Source organism: Arachis hypogaea, chromosome 4 (genome assembly GCF_003086295.3).
Source record: "Arachis hypogaea cultivar Tifrunner chromosome 4, arahy.Tifrunner.gnm2.J5K5, whole genome shotgun sequence".
Classification (NCBI taxonomy): Eukaryota; Viridiplantae; Streptophyta; class Magnoliopsida; order Fabales; family Fabaceae; genus Arachis; species Arachis hypogaea.
This window is the reverse complement of record NC_092039.1, coordinates 691,340-710,923: the sequence shown is the minus strand read 5'-3', so window position 1 is coordinate 710,923 and position 19,584 is coordinate 691,340. Positions and strand designations below refer to the sequence as shown.

The following is a 19,584-nucleotide window of genomic DNA, read 5'->3' as shown; positions in this document are numbered from 1 at the left end:
ATATTTTCTAATAAAATTTAATAAATAATTAAATATTTGGAGCTTTTTTTTTTGTGACTTCAAATATTTGGAGTTTGGACAGTGTTTATCTTTTCAGAAATTTTGTGCTAAAAAAATAGCAAAAAACAAAACTTTTTTATAAGAAAAGCATAAAGAAAATAAAAACGTGGTCCAAAAAACGTGGCCCAGAAAGCGTAGCCCAAAGGAGTAAAGCAACACATGTCTGAAGGATTCCAATCACGCTCAAGCATGCCTGGCGGAAACTCCCTGCGCCCGGTGGCCCAACTCCATGCCCGACGACCCAATTTCACACCCAGCGGCCCACACACCACGCCCGGTGTATACATCCTCCTCCAAGTGTGATATTGGACTTTTTGCCTAAATTTCTTTTAATCTAAGCCAGTTTAAGTACAATTATAACTCATGGATTCAACAATTAAAACCCAAAACTTAACTATCCACATCTTCAGAAACTTTAATCACATCCAGGAGATTAAACACTCTAGAAAATTAGTTATTGATTTTCTAGAAGCATAAGAGATTTGATCGTTTAGATTTAAATTTTCGTTTTGAATTTAAAATTAAAGTTTGTAGCTTATCTTTCTTTCCAAAAGATAATATTAGAATAGCTATCTTATCTCCCTTTTTGACAAATAAGATTAGTTTAGTTTTAAATTTGAAATCTATAATTTAGGCTATAAATAAGTGAGCATAGCTCATAGAAAAACATCAAGTTCTTGAACTACTTTCTTTTTTTTTTTGGTTTTTTTATTTCTTTGTGAGTAATTAATTCTTTTTCAAAGGGTTATGAATTCTGTTTATATTTTCTATGAATAATTAATTTACGTTTATTTTATTTTAAAATCTTGCATTGATCTATTTCATAATTGAGTTATTCGTTCTTCATTTGAATTAGTGGATCGAAAGGTAAGCTAATTCTTCTTGGATTCTTTTATTATAATTGAAAAATTTGATACTTGAATCAAAGATTCAAAACTCTTCATGACTATTTGAATTCGGTTAGGAATAGTGGTTCAATTAGTGTTCAACACATACATGATTTTCATTCACTCTAATTTTGAATAAGTGATATATAATTCGGATTAGAACAACTTTTGAAAATTATGTTTTCTTTTAAGATTTAACTGGACAGGACTAGTTTGAATACGTGACATATAATTCGACTTAAGGACTACTTTTACATCTTAATTGAATCTAAAACCAGTTTTTGTGCTTAATCTATTGATTAATTAATTGTCACCTAATTAATGCTTGAGTAACTGAGGAGTCAAGGAATCGAAAATCAGTTACTAAAGATTTTATCGTGAAAGATATTTGCAAACTTCAAAATAAATAAATAATATTGGTTTTCCTAAGAGCATAAGCATCTTCAAAACCCTTGAATCTCATCATCACTGTCTTCTCTCAATTCATCATTCAAGTTCATTATTCGTGACATCCAAGCATTCAGCACTCAAAATTCTCAAGGCTCCCATCAAGATACTCTCCTACCCTCTTCGATCATCAATTAGGTTTTATTAATCTAATTAGGCTTTTTAATCGAAATTTGCTTACTCAATCCTTTAATTCTTGTGGGAACAATATCCACTCACCGTGGTATTACTTGTGCGATCTGGTGCACTTGCCGACATCCGTGAGCATTAATTTTCACTCATCAGATATCTTTTTTTTTTGTTAGTTCTTGTTATTTCTAAAATTCTTTCAACATTAAATTTGTGTTTTTCAATTTCACCACTTTCTTTATTTTTTGAACATTTCTTTTTAATAACAAAGGACAAGGATGTTCAGCCTAAATAGCACAAACACGTAAGAAATAAAAAATACTAAAGAGTTGAGCAATAGAAGTACGAAATTATGATAAAATAGACTTCCTAGAGCAAATGCATTCATTATATTTAATAACATTATTTTGTTGTATCCAAACAAATACAAATATCAATCTATTTTATGAAAAAAGTGTGACTATTTAACTAACCTCCAATATCACTTGTTAAAAATAACAATTTATTGTTGCATCTAAACATATAGATGCTTACTAATCTGACTAATATGAAACTTGGTAAGACAATGGGATTAAATAACTGAAAAATAAGGTTAGTAAAAAATATTCTTTGAATACTAAATTTACGTGTTGAATTTTTTTTCTTGTTCCCATAATTCAAAAAATTTTTTTATTATTGTCGAAGAAATAAAATAAAAGATGGGGTAGAGCTATAACAATTATTATATGAGGTCTACCCAATACTAAATGCAAAGGCGTATAATAGATCAATATGAACATGATGCGTAATTGTTGCTGATAGTTTTTTCTCAGTTTCTTCTTGCATAATCCAAGCTTGAAGAATGAAGAGATAAGAGAGCCCTATGGAGAATGCACTCCAAAATCCATAGTAGAGTCCAATCACAATGACCGAATTTATTATTTTCATGCATAAGTATATTAGATTATCCAGTGTAAAAGATTAAAAAATCATCACAAATCGTTGTTTTTTATTATCTATTGCAATCTCCAGTTTATTATATAATTTTCAATCCATATATTTGTATAATAATTTTTCAACCTTCCATATTTCTATAAAAAAATAGAAAGAGATAAACTGAAAACGACTCTCTTATCACTGACACTAAAATAGAGGATCTAAAATGAGTGGAATATAATGAAATAGAACCACTTTGGAGTTTCCTATGAAATGAGGCATAGAATGGAGCCATTAAGAAGAAATTCCACGAGTTACAAAAAAAAAAACTTCGAGCTCATATTAGTCATCGGGTTAACAATAGGAGTTGAACTCTATAAGATCAATTTTTTCATTTCCTTAGTAGCTCAGTGATAGGATAGTCGGCTGTTAACTAACTAGTTGTAGGTTTGAATCCTACTTGGGGAGGTTTAGTTCATTCCGAATTCTTGAATTTGGAAGGAAAAGTTTAGGTTCGTTTTAACTGTTAAAAGTAGATAACCCGTTTTGTTCTATCTTTTATTTGTCTCAATTGCCTTCTATCTCATCGTATTCTAATCGGTTCTGCGATATTTGAGAATCGCCGTCAATATCTCAGTGTAGGCTCGGAATACTCCCTTGTTCCATAGTCTGAGACTATTTAAACTAACCAATTTAAAATTCTCTGATACGCTAATATTAGCAATAACACGTGTATCTTTGATGCAGTCATCAATTCTCTCGAGAGATTACAATTACTGCGAGCAAACATATTAATGACGAGGAAGACATTTTTGTTATGCTACAAATATTTTAATTATTTTGCTATTCTATACAAACCTAACTGAAGAAGAATTTATGAAGGGTGAAAATATGCAAATTAAACGTTAAAGTTTATGACATACTTTTTTATTTAGAAATCTCCATTATTTATATTTTTTTTAAAAATTAAGATAAGGCCATTCTATTTCAATAAAATATCCACATCCAAACTCCATAACTTTTGGTCCGCAATCCATTTATAATTTTTATACCCCATAAATAAAGGTCTTTACCTTTTTGACCGATTGTGGATGAAGAAGGATTCGAACCCTAACACTTTAGTTCGTAGCCACATGTTCTAATCCTTTGATTTGTTTTTTAATACCAGTAAAAAAAATCTAAATCAACAAAAAATTTGGATAGTTATATCTCGGCTAAAATTCTTGATTCTCTCACCCATCCTAAACTGTATAGTTTGATTGAGAAATTTATGGTATATGGTCCTTGTAGATTAAACAATATGAATTGTCCTTGCATGGTAAGTGAAAAGTGTTCAAAGTACTATATATAACCATAAAAGAAATATTATATATAACTTTTAACAACACAAAATAAATTATAGAATTGATATAAATATCAATTTCATATTAATTAATATACACGTGCATAACAAAGCTATAAAAAATATTATATTTATGGTTAATTATGTTTGATTAACAATTATATTATAATGATTTGACAATTAAAATAATTAATAATTAGTATAATTATTTATCACATGTTAATTTTTATATAATTATAAAAAAAATATTTTTTAAAATAATTTGAATAAAAAAGAAGTATACATATTGACATCAGAACATGTCACGTCAATAATTTTGAGTTAAGATACTACTTGTTATAAAATAATATAATAATTCTTAAAAAATTGCATTTAATTAAAATGTGTGGGGAGCAATTGATATTCAATATTGTTTTACTTGATTCGGGCTATTCAAGTTTAAATGTTTTTGAGAAAATTAGAGAATCAATACATTTTATTAATATTAGCTAATATTTTAGACTAACATATTATTTAGGATTTAAATTTTACAATTTAAAGTCTAATTTATAATGATTAGAATTAACCAAATGTTAGCCAAAATATTAAATTTTGTTAGCTAATATTTTAGACTAACATTATTCAATTTTTTTATTCAAATTAAATTAATAATTCCAAAAAAGGAAGATTTTGGCCGTTTTCGACTAAATTTTTTTAGTTATTACCAAACATTTTTCTAAAATAATGTTGAAATAGAACCATATTAATTTCAAAAATTGACAAGTTAAGTGTGAATATAAAATATAAACGTTTGTTATACAAAATAATTTTATATAATTATCAAGTTCCTTTTTTTTGGGTCGGATATATAATTATCAAGTTTATCTGGTCCTCCCATCCGCTCCAATCTGGCCACATTGTTGTCATAACTTGTTTTTTTTTGGCTAATACATTGTTCTCATAAATTAATGAGAAACAAAATTACAAGACAACAAATGAAGAGCCTGTAACTGAGTACCCATAGATGGGGTACCATGGACAATCGGCCCAACAATCCCACACATAATAATAAATATAAAAAAATCAAGACCAAAATTAGGGGCAACCAAAAATGCTAGAGGGCAATAAGATGTTTTGGCCCTTATTTTTCGTGTTAACTCAATTTTTTTTTTGTGGAAACTCAAGTGCAATCAATTTTAGGTGAAGTTGATAATTAGAAATCGTTAGATGATTTAACTAATTTAACTAAATTTTCATCTAATAGCTCTCAGTTATCAATTTCACGTGAAGTCGACTGCACCTGAATTTTCACCAATTTTTTTAGTTTAATAATTTAACAATGGTGAAAATTCAGATCTAGTCGATTTCACGTGAAGTTAATAACTGAGAGCTATTAGATAATTTGACTAATTTGATTAAATTTTCATCGAATGACTCTCAGCTATCAACTTCACGTGAAATCGACTAGATCTGAATTTTTACCTTTAACAATATATTTTAGTTTACACTTTTAAACATTAATAATTGATCGATGACCAAAACTAATAAATTGTGAAGGTTCTCTAATGGCGGGCATTGATAGCAGTAAGGCCGCAAGCGAGAGCCTGTGAGGGAATATTCCTGACCTTGTGCAGAGCCTCAGCGAAAATGACACCCATACCCATGTGCAAGTGAGGTTCAATGTGGCAATGGAAGGCCCAAACGCCAGGGTTATCTGCCTTGAACCTCAACGCAGTCCAACCATAAGGGAATATAACCGCCGTGTTCCTCAGCGGCGCGTGTGTCAGGTTAAATCTCTTTTCATCCTCCCCCGCTTTGAACTTCCCTTCTCCGTACCCCAAAACCCAGAAGTCATGCCCATGCAGGTGCCATGGGTGAATCTCACTTCCCTTCCCCGTTAGTTGGTTCGCATTCTGTAGAATCACATCCACAACCTCCTTCAGCCGGAACACGTACACGCCGTTGCCGGTGGTCGCGTTTGCGTTCACCGGAGGGTTGAATATGTCGTAATCGCTGGGGAAGTTCTCCGGCGGGGGGGTTCTGTCAAAGGTGTTGTTGAGCTTGAACTTCATGGATCCGAGGTATGGAGTAGTGGGCAAAGATAAAGAGACGTTGTTAATGGCCCATTTGATGAACCCTTGGATCTTGTTCTGCGTGTTCAAGAGCACGATCCTGCGGTGGGAGTAGCGCGGAGGCTGAGGTGTCATCATCTTATTGGCTATGATTTTCTTTGTGAAGGCCTTGCTCCGCTCGAAGTCATCCCATTGTGGGGTGACAGGGGGCGGAGAGGCTGGAAAGACGGAGGCAGAGATGTTTTTGTAGTTCAAAAGGGTGAGAGCCGTGAGGACTTGTTGTGGGATGGGTGGCTTTCTTGCTCGGACTCCCACTGAAAGCCAATAATTTTTGGTGGGATCTTGGTCTGTGGTGAGGAGGACTGAGTAGCTCTCACCGGAGTAGATGTCTATGTCATCCACCGTGAATGGTTCCACGTAGTTTCCATCGGCTTCCACCACCGTCAGTTTGTGATTCTACTCATACATAAATGCAATAATGGTAATATTACTTAATTTCATGTATGTATAGCTCAAATACTTATTCAATTTAAAAGTAGTGAAAGAAAATATGAACGAATAATACTGGAGGTAAATTTAATTTATTGTTTTACAAATAATTAATATTTAATTTGGTTCTTGAATTTTAAAGTTGAATTCAAATTGATATTTAAAATTAAAATTGACTCAATTGGATCCCAAAATTTATAATAGCAACTCATGTTTTAGTTTGAGATAACTTTTATAAATAACGTGTTGATTTTACAGATTAATTTATCAAGATTTAGATTTTTTGACTAGATTCTATATAATTAAAATCTATTAGACTTCTTAAAAATTTATTTGGTTTCCAAAATCTTTGCGAAAAAGACAATAACAAGTTTAATTTAAAAATTTGCAATTCTATAAACAATAATCAAGTTTTTAGAGTTTTGAAAAATCTCAAACATATGAAAGTTAGACAAAAAATTCAAATGGTAACTAATTAATGTACCGAAATAATATGTGATTAATGAAAGGTGGAAACTTATGTGCAGTCGACTTCACCTGAAGTTGATACTTGAGTCGTTAGATAAAAATTTAGTCAAATCAATCAAATTATCTAACGATTTTTAGTTATTAACTTCACGTGAAATTAATTTTACTTAAATTTTTACTTTAATAAAAATTAGTTCAAAAATTAATGTAAATCACTATTATAAATTTTAAAGATCAAATTAAATCAGACTTTAAATTTATCGTGAAAGGCAATAACCTTTTGTCTAATCTTTCACCTGCCTACTCCGACCAAACTCCCGGAATTCCAGTAATAATTTTGTTGTTTCACATTCTTTATGCTTTCTACTTATATATTTTAACTTCTTATTTTGTCTCTCTTCAAAATGTTATTGTTATTATTTGATTGTGCTTTATTGACAACTCACCGATTCCAAATTAAGTCATGCGAGCACGTATAAATTGTTATTCTAAAGATGGATCACCTAGCCACACCTTTTTAATTATGTCATTGTTTTTCGAGAAATGTTATTTAAATTTCACCATTTAAGAACATATATTTCAAACTCATGTGCTAATAATTTTACGTAAAATTAATAATTAAAAATTATTAAATAATAATTTAATTAAATATATTAAATTATTTAATAATTTTTAATTATTAATTTTATATAAATTAACTACAAATAAACTTTTATCTTAATTTTATGGAACAAAATATTTTACATGTGGTGATCAAAGAAAAATAAAAAAGAGATTGTTTAATAATCTTCTTAATATTAAAATATTATGTGTAAAACATATTATATCATTACAAATAAAAATACTTTATTTTAGTAAAACAGACATTTTTATATTAAAAAATAGAGTTATTTAATCAATTTTACAATTTATCTGTAAGAAAATTATTGTTTGTTGATGTGAAATTAATAGTTAAAAATATTAGATGATTTAAATATTTAACTCAACGACTATGTTACGTATATATTACAATCAACTATTAAAATCAATTATTAGTATAAGATATATGTTGAAATAATATAAATACAAATTAAAAATAAATTAAATTATATATATTTATACACAAATACATTAATAACTAATTTTAATAATTAATTTTAATATACAAATAACATTTTTCTTAACTAAATTACTACTAAATAATTTATAATCATTAATTTTATATGAAAGTAATTTTATAGAAATTTCCACTATTAGATTTTTGCATTGATGACATCTTAATTCTTAACCGCTAATTGTGCTTCCTACAGAAAGAGTCATGGATTTCACCATCAAACAGGACTTATTTAATTCTTCCTTTTTTCCTATTAGAATCGTCAATCGTGTATTAAAGGGTGGATTCATTTGTACTACCTTATCATACCTACTTAATTGCACACAAATTATTCCATTGTTTAGCGACTATAATAATAATAATAATGCAAATGGATTTGAGTGGGTGAAGGAATCATGACACACTTCCATTATTGCATATCCTTTTGGACCCTTTTTATCTTCATTCACCAAATATCTTCTTCTTAGAGAAACTTTATCATCAGACAGCTATTTCTCACATATATATAAATGCTCAAAAGCTAATCACAACCTTCCCATTATACTTTTATTTATAATGACACGCACGAACTTTAATTTAACAAAATGATAAACCCAGCGAGATATATATACTGTATTTCAAATAAATATGAGGTGTAAGTCACAATCATTTAAGTTTAATCAATTGAATATATAATAAGTTTATTTATTTTATTAGTTTTTATAATTTTATTAAATTTATAATTATATTTTTATATTTTTTTAAGTGAGTTTTTATATTATTTTTAATTTTGTATTAGGTTTTTTCTAGTATAAAAAATATTAGAATTAACTAAATATTTTTTCATAAATTAAAGATATTTATAATTAAAAATCTAATTAGATCTTTAACCACAAGTTTTTTTAGAGAAATATTCTGTTAATTTTAACGTTTTTTATATGAAAAGAACCTAATTACAAAATTAAAAGTAATATAGAGATTTAATTAAAAAGAAAAAATATAAAAACTTAATTAAAAATTTGATAATATATTAAAACCAATACATAATTAAACCTATATAATATATTTTAAGAATTTAATTTTTAATATACTCACAGTGTAAAATAATTTTATACGTATATATAATTATGTAATATCACATCAACAAAAGTTAAATAATTTATTTTCATATGAATATAATTAATGACTATATATTTTATAATAGTAGATCAAACTTAAACTTATATATTAAAAAGTTTTTAGATCTAACAATACTTTAATGAGTATAACCATTTTTTTTTAGTTTCTCACTTAATTCGAAAATTTTTTATATCTTGAGTTATGGTTCTCCAATCCATCCTAACCGCTTTTAACAAATAATTTCATTAAGAGAGAAATTAGTTTTTTATAACAGAATGAAATAGATACAGAAAAGTTAAAATATATTTTTTGTTTTTAAAATTTGTTAAAAATTTTAAAATTTTATTTTATTTTAATTTTATTTCAAAATTTTTTATTTACATCAAATATATCTTTAACAGTTAAATTTTTAAAAAATTTAAGACTAATCCAATAATAATGTATAAAAATTATCTTTAATTTAGTTGTATTGATGGTTGTTTTTTAAATTTTAAAAAAATTAATTGTCAGAAATATATTTGATGAAAATAAAAAATTTAAAATAAAATTAAAATAAAATAAAATATAAAAATATTTTTAATTTTTTTAATAAATTTTAAAGACAAAAAAATATGCCTTAACCTGTGTAAAATGAATTAATTAACTTACTGAAATGGCGAAGTTGAGGGAAGCTAAGGAAGTAGTACTAGAAATCCTGATTCGGTAGGTATGGTTTGGGTCCACATGAAGAATCTGAGGTGCGCATTCTTCCCCACCCTTAAGTTTGCATTGTGGCAGATTTGTGTTTATGAATTTTGCTGCCAGGGAACAATTAAACTGTCCTCTTCCATTTATCAGCACTGACTGAATTCAACAAAGTCAAAACCGTGTGTGTCAAAAACTGACACAAAAATAAAAGTAATAAAAACAAGATAGAGTCTCATTATGATGACTAAAGGGCTTGTATAGTAGTATAAGAAAATTTTAAAGTATACTGCTATATTAAATTTTAATTATATATTTTTTATAATTAAAATTAACAGTTAAAAATTATTAAAATATTAATATACCAATATATTTAATAAAAGTCTCATAAGTGTTTGTTATAATAATATTTATAAAGTTAACAAATACTTTTTATGGGATTTTTTTTGTCAGAGACAAAAAATATAAATTACACACAGAAATATAATTATTTATATTTTTTATTATTTTTAAGTTTTTTAAAAAGATATTTAATAAAATAATATTAAAATTTTATATTCAAAAAATTTAAAATTTAATTATTGGTGAATTCAAAAGATAAAAATAAAAAATAAAAAAATTCTTAATTGAAAAAAATATATAATTATTTATATTATCTCTTTTTATTAACTTAAATTTTTTTAAAAAATAGTATCATAATACGTAATTTTTCATCAATAAATTATTTTAATAACTCAGTAAGGCAAATAATATACGTAAAATAATTTATATATATATTTCTGAACATATTTAATGCTTAAACTAAGATTGATTATAATTTTTCTATTTTTAATATTTTATATAAAGTTAACTATTAGTAAAATATCAGAAATACCTATAGAGAAATAATTCTTTTTAAATAAATTGTATCCAACTATATTTTTATATTTATATAGAACATTTCTTAATAATAATAAAAAAATACTTCTTTCTTGAAAAACTAAAAAAAAAAGAATCCAAATGGACACTAATCCTTCAAGCATTACTTTTGCAAAGAAAAATTCACTCTGGAAAAGTTCAATGATCTGGATTAAAAATATTATTGTCGGGAAAGTGGGTCACCTATGCATCTTTTCCTAATTTCATCAAAGTTTCAAATTTCTCATTATTGTTCTATTTTCATTATGTGGAGAGAATAACATAGAAAGAATATAATGTATGACTTGTTTAAAGCACCTTTAATTTGAGATAGTTTTTATTTTCTCCCAAAAAGGCAAAAAAACAACTATTTGTCTATGAAAGATGCATACCAAATAGAAAGCTATTTTTGAAAGATCTCATTATAATAATTTAATCATAAAACCAGATCATGTAAACTCATTGCCACTTTAAAAAAAACACTGAAAGCCTAGATGCATGTTCCTTTAGAAAACCAAAGTTATACATTAGATATATGACACTTTAGTCACCCAAGTTAATAAATATAATAGTAAAAAATATATAAATAATAAGAGTTTAACTAGAGAATTAATTTTTATTTAATTATAAATTTTAAATTTTAAACGTTAAATATTAAATCTTAAAATTTTCAAAAATAAAGGTTAAAAAAGTTAAAAAAGTTAACAAATATTGACTTCTTAAGATTTGGTTTTATATAAATCGTCAAGTATTGTTCAGTAAAAAAGAATGTGAAAGAGTTAATTAATTCGAAGTAAGTTTTTAACTAATTAAAAATATAAAAATATCTATTATTTTTTAAAATGTGAGATATTTAGTTTCATCCATCCAAAAAATATATAAGGATAAATAGATCATTTAAAAAAATTTAAATGTCTTGCATTTTAAAAAGTAAAAGACGTTTTTTTTTATTTTCAATTAATGAAGGAATTATTTATCTTCGAAAAAATATTTAGTTTGATCTCTGAGATTTCACTCGAGTATCAATTTAATCCTTAAAGTTTAAATTGTCTCAATTTAGTCCCTAAATTTTTTAATTGACTCTATGATAGAAATTACCGCAAAGACTGATGCACGTGATTAAAGTTTGAAAAGTTTAAGGACTAAATTGAGCCAATTAAAATTTCAAAGACTACTTTGAGACTTAAGTGTAACTTTAGAGATCAAATGGAGTATTTTCTTATTTATCTTCGAAATAAAAAATTAATGACCGTTTTTGTTATTATTATTATTATTATTATTATTATTATTATTATTATTATTATTATTATTATTATTATTAATCACCTGAGGTTCACCAATCCATCTGAAGGGATTGGAAGAAAGGCCAACCTCCTGTTCATGAGAGCTTGTGTGCCATAAATCACTGAGGAGAAGGTTGAATTCATCATCATAATGGAATGGCTCCTTTTGTCCCTTTGGTAAGTCCACTATCAATGAACCATACAACCCTGCTGCTCTCTGCATTCCATAGTGTCCATGGTAGAAATATGTACCCGCCTGCACATTATAGTAACAACTCAATAAAAAATAATACAAGTAAAGGGAGGACAAAAAAGGTAATTTACCTTATCAACTTTGAATCTGTAATGAAAAGTTTCTCCTGGATTTATAGCACATTGTGAGATAGCAGCAGTTCCATCTGCCCAAGGAGTCCCAACCTGTGAACATGAAACAACAAATTAAAAGTATTATCATTTTATTTTAGTAGGTTCTTGGAATGATAAAACTCTTAATTATATCAAAACTTCAGCTTAATCTATATCTATGAAAATCACTCCTCAAATTTTTCAACTTAAAAAAGAACCCAACGCAAATAAAATAAGAGTAGTGGTAGAGAACCAACATTGTAACAATTAATTTCAATCCAACATTATAGTAAATTATGAAACAAGTCCGTTGAATTTGGATTTTAATTTATTTTATTCAGTTTTAGATGTTTTTCTTTTTAAGAGTTTGGGTTTCAGATGTTTTTTTTTTCAATAAATATTGATTATATAGTACTGACACTCTAATGTTGACTTCTAAGCTTTTCTCATAAAATAAACAAAAAAATATTAAAAAATTATCAGAATTTAATTATTCATCAACTCAATTTTTTTAGTTTAGTTTTTTTAATTTAATAATTCAACAACATATTTTATTTCATATTTATAAATATTAATGACTAATTAATAATAAAAAATAATAAATTTTGATAACTTTTAAACATGTATTTTTTTATTTAAATTAAATAAATATAAAAATTACGTAAATGTATAAAATATAAAATAATTACCTAAATGCACAACGTATTACATCTCGAATATTGAAAAAAAAAATAAAAAAATAAGCAGATCTCGGATATTTAGATCCCGTTCTATGATATAACAATGAGTAACGTATCCAGAGTGTACCCATAATTCGTGTTAAGCTAGAAAACGGGTACTGAGCATTTAAGATAAGTATAAACGTTAAACAAAGTCTCAGGATTCGACGTGTAAACAACTAATACGAGTCTCAGCACCAAGATATGCTAAATAAATAATTAAGTAAATAATAAGAAAAAAAAGGGTAAGAGGAAATGAAAGACCTGTCTGATTCCATGCCAGTGAATAACAGTACCCTCAGTGGAGAGCTTATTGGTGAGTGCAATGTGAAGAGTGTCACCAACTTGAGCTCTAATGGTTGGACCTGGAAACTTGCCATTGATTCCCATCACAACATGCTCCAAGCAATCTGGTTTTTTGATCATATACTCCACATCAAACTTGTAATGCCTCACTCTTCCTCCCTCAATCTTCACTACTAATAATAAACCCACCCATACAACCCACCAAGCAATCTTCATTATCACTTTATCAATTCAATCAAACACATACACTTCAATTTATTGCTTCTGAATTGTGGTATAGCCCATAGGCTAGGTGATGAGCATATATATAGACAAGAAGACAGAGGCTTCTATGTGTTTTTTTCACCTTTTTGATAAATTTTTATTGAATAGATTCCTTGCAAATTGGCGAATTACGCGTCCAATGTTTTTTTTTTATCATTATTATATATTAAGTAAATCTTTGCGTGACTTCTTTTTAAAAATTAAACAGCTAGGTAGGGAATTTTATAAAGAAAAGGGAAAATTAAAAGATTCTTTTATGGTCCACTAGTATGTTTGTTTAATTTATTTATCAATTACGTTACGTTACCAACAGTACTTTTGTCGACTCTTATTTATAATTATTTTTAATAAAAATATCTTTGTGAATGTGTCTAATAAAAATATTTTTTTTATATGACTGTGTCTAATAAAAATATCTTTATATATATATATATATATATATATCTTTTAAATGTGTCTTTTTATACATATATTTAAAATATAATAATTAATTATTATTAATAATAAATTAACAGATAATATATTAATACTCTATACTTTTTCTTTATCTATAGACTATGGGTTTTTCCCTTTCTATTGTTTAATTAATTAATAATAAGGAAACAACCGTTGATGCCTGTTGGTAATCGTTGACTTATATGAGATCATGATCAGACCTACCCCTCTTGTAAATTTGTTTCAACTTTTTGTCTAACGTGAAATTAAAACGGCTAAAAATAGAGTACTACTAGTTTTTAGGTTTAATTATTTTATTAATTTCAATAATTTTTTTAAGTTTGTAATTAAATTTTTATAGTTTTTAATTAAATTTTTATATTATTTTTAATTTTATAATTAAATTATTTTTAGTATAAAAAATATTAAAATATTTTTTCGTAAAGAATAAAGTATTTTTTTGTCCTTAACATTTAGGATAAGTTTTATATATTTGTATTCTTAACATTTAAATTGTCTTATTTTTTTTCTAATGTTTATAAAAGTGATTTAATATTATCCCGAAATCAATTATAATAACAGATCAGATTATATTTTTCAATTATTCTCACTTGTATGTATTCATTCTCAATTCAGTCTCATTTGGATGTGTTTAATTTTAATATTACATCTACTATTTGTGTTCAGGTTGAATTATATTCCTAAAAAAGTGAATTATATAAATATTGCGGGGATTAGCTTTAACTTTTGATGAGTTATCATCCGAAGTGGATTATCAGTCCTAGACATTTGTATTCTAACTTCAAGAAGAGATTTTCAAAACTCCAATTAAAGCTTATGATGTGTAATTGACGGTAGGATAATATTGAATTACTTTTATAAATGTTAGCCATTACGGATATAAATACAACGATTTAAACGTTAGAGACACAAATAAGACTTATTCCAAATATTATGAATAAAAATAATATTTTATTCTTTTATAAATTAAAAATATTCACAATAAAAAATTTAATTAGATCTTTAATTATATATTTTTTAAAATAATATTATGATAATTTTAATATTTTTGACATAAAAATAATATAATTATAAAATTAAAAATAATATAAAAAATAATTTAAAAATATATAATAATTTAATTATAAATTAATAAAATTATAAAAATTAACAGAATAATTATTAACTAAGAAAAATTACACTGCCGTCATTTGAAGATTAAATACAATGAAAGACATTTTAGGCTATCTATTTTCCGTACACATCCACAATAAATTTAGGTGATTAATATTTTTTTCACTCATAAGACTTTTGTTTTACCTAACGTGTAGGCGTAGTATAGCTGACAAGCTTTTTTTAGTATTTTTTTACTTACTATTCTCATGCAAGTTAAGGTTTTTTTCTTTTTAATATTGTATTATTAGAGGTGAAATCCTTTATCATGAATCAAATTGTGTGTTAAACACAACTATGGCCATTTACAAAACGTCAATGACGTTTTGTGTTTCTTCAATTAAAATAATATATTTTTAACAAAACGTCAGTGACGTTTTGTGTTTTAATAATTAAAATAATAGTTTTTATTACAAAACGTCAATAACGTTTTGTTTTTTTATAATTAAAAAATTTTTTTTACTACAAAACGTCAATGACGTTTTGTGCTACCACCACAACTATGTAAAACACTAAAATAATAAAATATTTTTGTATTTCACATTAAAATTAATCATATATAAATTTTTTAGCCGCAAGTTAATAGCTTATTGAAGCTACAATATTTGTGTTACCATTATTCAAAAAGAAGAAAGAAAATAATAGAGGTTTTTTTCTAATTCAATTCAAAGACTAAAAATTAAACTAGAGTTAAAATTGTCCATCTTATCTGCACTTCTATGTATATTTTATTCTGATTTTTTGGATAAAAAAATAATTGTTTAAATTTTTAAAAGTTGACTCTACACATTAATTTAAATTTTAGAGGTATTATTTTTATATAAAAAAGAGTAATAAGCCAAAAATTGAAACAACGAGAATAAACTAAAATTTTGAGTTTTCATAATATTTTTATCACTCAAAATTTGAAGTTTTAGAAGTAATATATTTATACTAAAAAAAGTATTTCATTAAAATAGAAAATAAATAGAGAGGTCTAAATATAGTTTTTTCTCATAGCTTTCAAGCTATCATATTTTATGAGGTATATAAAAGAAAAATCATTTATGAGAAAGATAAAGAGAGTTAATTTAGAGAGAAATATCATTATATCAAACTCTTTTGATGTATTTCTGTTTTGTATCATAAGATTGAGAGGTTTTTCTTACTAAGTTAGGTAAGTATTTAGTGTTAAAAGTCTAAGAAGTGAACTTAGTCAAAACAAGCTTAGTTAAAAGCTTAAATAGTCTCGAATAGGATTAAGACTCCTAAGGAATTGATATTTGAAATCTTTAAAAAAGATATTGAAAAATCTACTATAGTTATAGTAAAAATTAAATATATGCCACTTTGTACAAGGTGATTGAATTAAGATACATAGCTGTATATTCTTCCCTGAGTAAATTATCAATTATGCCCCCAAAATTCGTAAAACGATAACAATAATAACCTAATATTTGTTAACAACAATTATACCTTCGAAAATTTTTAAAACGCCACAAATATGCTCAACCGTGAAGAGAGCCATTTTTTGTTAAACGGAACTTGGTAATGTGGCAGACAGAATTTCAACGTAGCATCCGTTAAAAGTTTCAATCCCGTTTTTTCTTTATATAGAATTGAGAGAGAACGTTTTCCTAATTCACCAGAAAGATAAATCCTAACCACTGTCATGCATGGTGGAAGTAGAGACATGTCTAATAACAATCGAAAGACATAGTCAATAAAAAATAGTAGCTCTGAAGGGCTCGAAGAACATGGGAACAAGCCCTATGACGGGACATGCTTCTGCCGTCTTCAGGTGGTGGCGTTGAAGTCGAAGACGAGGAGAAACCCAGGGAGATAATTTTTCAGGTGTCCTCTGTGAAAGGTATGTATGAATTTTCTGGTAAATCTGTCCCCCTTCCCTATTGAGAATTGAGCTTGATGAGTGACCTTTGTGCTGGGCAAACGAAAAATATTGGGTATCGTTATTTCCAGTCAATGGATGAAACTAACGAGAAATCTGTTGGGGTGGAGGAATCCTCCAAGAATGGCACACTAGTATGCAGTGAATGTAGATTCTTGAAAGAAAAATTTACCAGTGTTGAGACTGAGACCATACACAGAGATCGAAAGATGATGATAAAATACATGAAGAGAGTTGAATTGTTTCTATGCATCATTCTGTGTGAAATTGTACTAAGTTTGATTATGAGTGTGATTTGTTTGGTTAGATAGGAGAAGGGATGCATGCAGGACAAGGTTTATTAATGGATGTTATGTGTTATTGTTTTGTGGAAGTTATGTTGACATTATTGTAGCTATTTTCTTGCATGTTAATGAAGTGGATTTGTGTCTTACATTCAATTGCATCACTAACAAAAGCATAAATAGAGTGAATACAAATAAGTAAAAAGAGCAATTCATATATGTTAACTAAGTTGAGATACACTTAAGAAATCAAACACTGCCAAAAAAGAACAAGAATAAAACCAAAATATTTGGTTTGCATAACATTTAGCATTAAGACAAATTGTTCCAACTAAAATACTGAATACTCGCTAATTAGTCTTAATATAAGACACCAAAATACTTAAATTGTGCAACAAAGGCCAATAACCATCAATATTAATATCAACATATAATTCAAAAACGTAATATGAGTTGCCATCTAACAAAAATCATCAAATAAGTCACAATCAGATAAATCAACACATCAAGACACCCATCATTGAACCACCATTTCAAAAAAAAAAAAAAATTCACTTCATCACCAACAATATGTAAACCCCAACGAACTGATAACAAGAAGAACGGAAACATAAAATGCTTACCGAAACCTTCGTTGTTCAATGGAGATTTTTTCACTGAGTATCAATGTCAAACGTGAGATTGCATATAACGTTAATAATTCCAAAAGGCGAATACAAAGACACAAGAGATAAAGAAAAACAGAGACCACCACTAAGAAATTCTTCAGTTTCGTGCGTCCTAAATGGTCATAGTTAAATATGGTGTTTCATTTAAGGTTAATTTGGTCATTTACTTGAAATTGGACAATTAGAATTTCATGAATTAGAGATAAAGAAGAAACAGGATTGAAGCCCTTAACGAATGCCACGTTGAAATTTCATCTGCCACATCACTAAACTCCGTTTAACGGAAAAAGGCTCTTTCTACAGTTGGACAGGTTTATTGCGTTTTTAAAATTTTTTAGAATATAATTATCGTTAATAAATATTAGGGTTATTATTATCAACATTTTATAAATTTAGGAGTATAATTGATAATTTACTTTTCTTTTCTTTTCTATTCTATTTTTATTTCATTTATTACGAGACAAAAATATATTACTTTTTGTATAATCATTATCGCAGACACATCCATAACAAAATTTCAAAATCTAATTTAATGATAAAATTTATAAAGTTAAAAGTAATCATAGATTTAACTTTTTTTTAGATTATTAAAAACTTTTAAAAATCACATAAAAATTTAAAAAGATTGATTTAAATTCAAATAAATATATGCATTTTAATTTCTGCTCTCATTTTTTTTATCCGTTATACAAACTTTATCTTGTAATTAGAGAGAATCTCAGACGATTATTGTAATGCTTAAAATTAGTTGATAGGTGTGAATGTTTTTCCAAATATTGACCTGTTCATGGGGAAGAAAATATTATCTTATTATTCCATGTGCGCCGTCATTAAAGACAAGAAAAAGAAAAGGAAATTAAAGATAAACAATTAAGCATACGCTCTTGGAAAATAAGCAAATAAAAAAGGAAATAGATTTCCTTTTCATAGTTCTCAATTTCTCATAATATATTTAACGTGCCGCTATATGCATGTGCTGCCCGGGGGATAGATTATTATATATTTAAACTGTAAAATTTTTACTTTAAAATAATAGATCAAGTAAAATAAGTACACATTTTTTCCCTCTTAACGACATAATTTAAGATATTGGAATTCACGCATTCAATTCCGATCTTGTGCAATAGTAAAAATATTTGTTTTTTAATACGATGATATTTGTTTGAGAATTATTAAATTGTTAAAAAAATATTTTTTATTTTTTAATATACTTGATAAATTTTAGTAATAAAAATAAAAATACTAAAAATTTTTTTTAAAATTATAATTTATTTTTTTTAAAATTTGTTTTACTTAAAAAATATTTTTAACATAATAAATAATTAAAAATATTTATGTATTATTGTATTTAAATATAATTATTAAATAAAAAATATTTTTATATAAAAACTCATCGGAACAAATCCTTATATAAGTATGTTGATCCATTGCCGTTTGATATAAGAACATTAATGACTCATTTTGTCAAGTAATTTTCATAGTCAACTTTATGGACTTCCACTATATGTGTTATATCTCCACATGTAAATAGTTTGTTTGAGATTCATAGAGTCAACTTTGTTCATCCATTACGGAAAAATATGTATGTTTACTGTGTTAGCTCCAAAAATCTCTCGAATAAAGTTTGGATGATGATAAACATATTTAATTATAATAATT

The 19,584-nt window shown here is 26.4% G+C and overlaps 1 protein-coding gene and 1 pseudogene across 1 annotated transcript; both read right to left on the bottom strand.

Annotated features, from left to right (window-relative positions):
• Positions 1 to 1,810: 1,810 nt before the first annotated feature.
• Positions 1,811 to 2,495, bottom strand: LOC112798312 (putative protein TIC 214 N-terminal part; annotated as a pseudogene).
• Positions 2,496 to 5,208: 2,713 nt separating this feature from the next.
• On the bottom strand, positions 5,209 to 13,733 carry LOC112795565 (L-ascorbate oxidase). The gene is made up of 5 exons (XM_025837560.3): positions 13,172 to 13,733; positions 12,168 to 12,260; positions 11,887 to 12,099; positions 9,628 to 9,822; positions 5,209 to 6,287 (listed from the first exon to the last, which is right to left on the bottom strand). Exons 1-5 carry the CDS (start codon positions 13,427 to 13,429, stop codon positions 5,322 to 5,324), a joined length of 1,725 nt encoding a protein of 574 aa, XP_025693345.1. The 5' UTR covers positions 13,430 to 13,733; the 3' UTR covers positions 5,209 to 5,321.
• Positions 13,734 to 19,584: the final 5,851 nt, after the last annotated feature.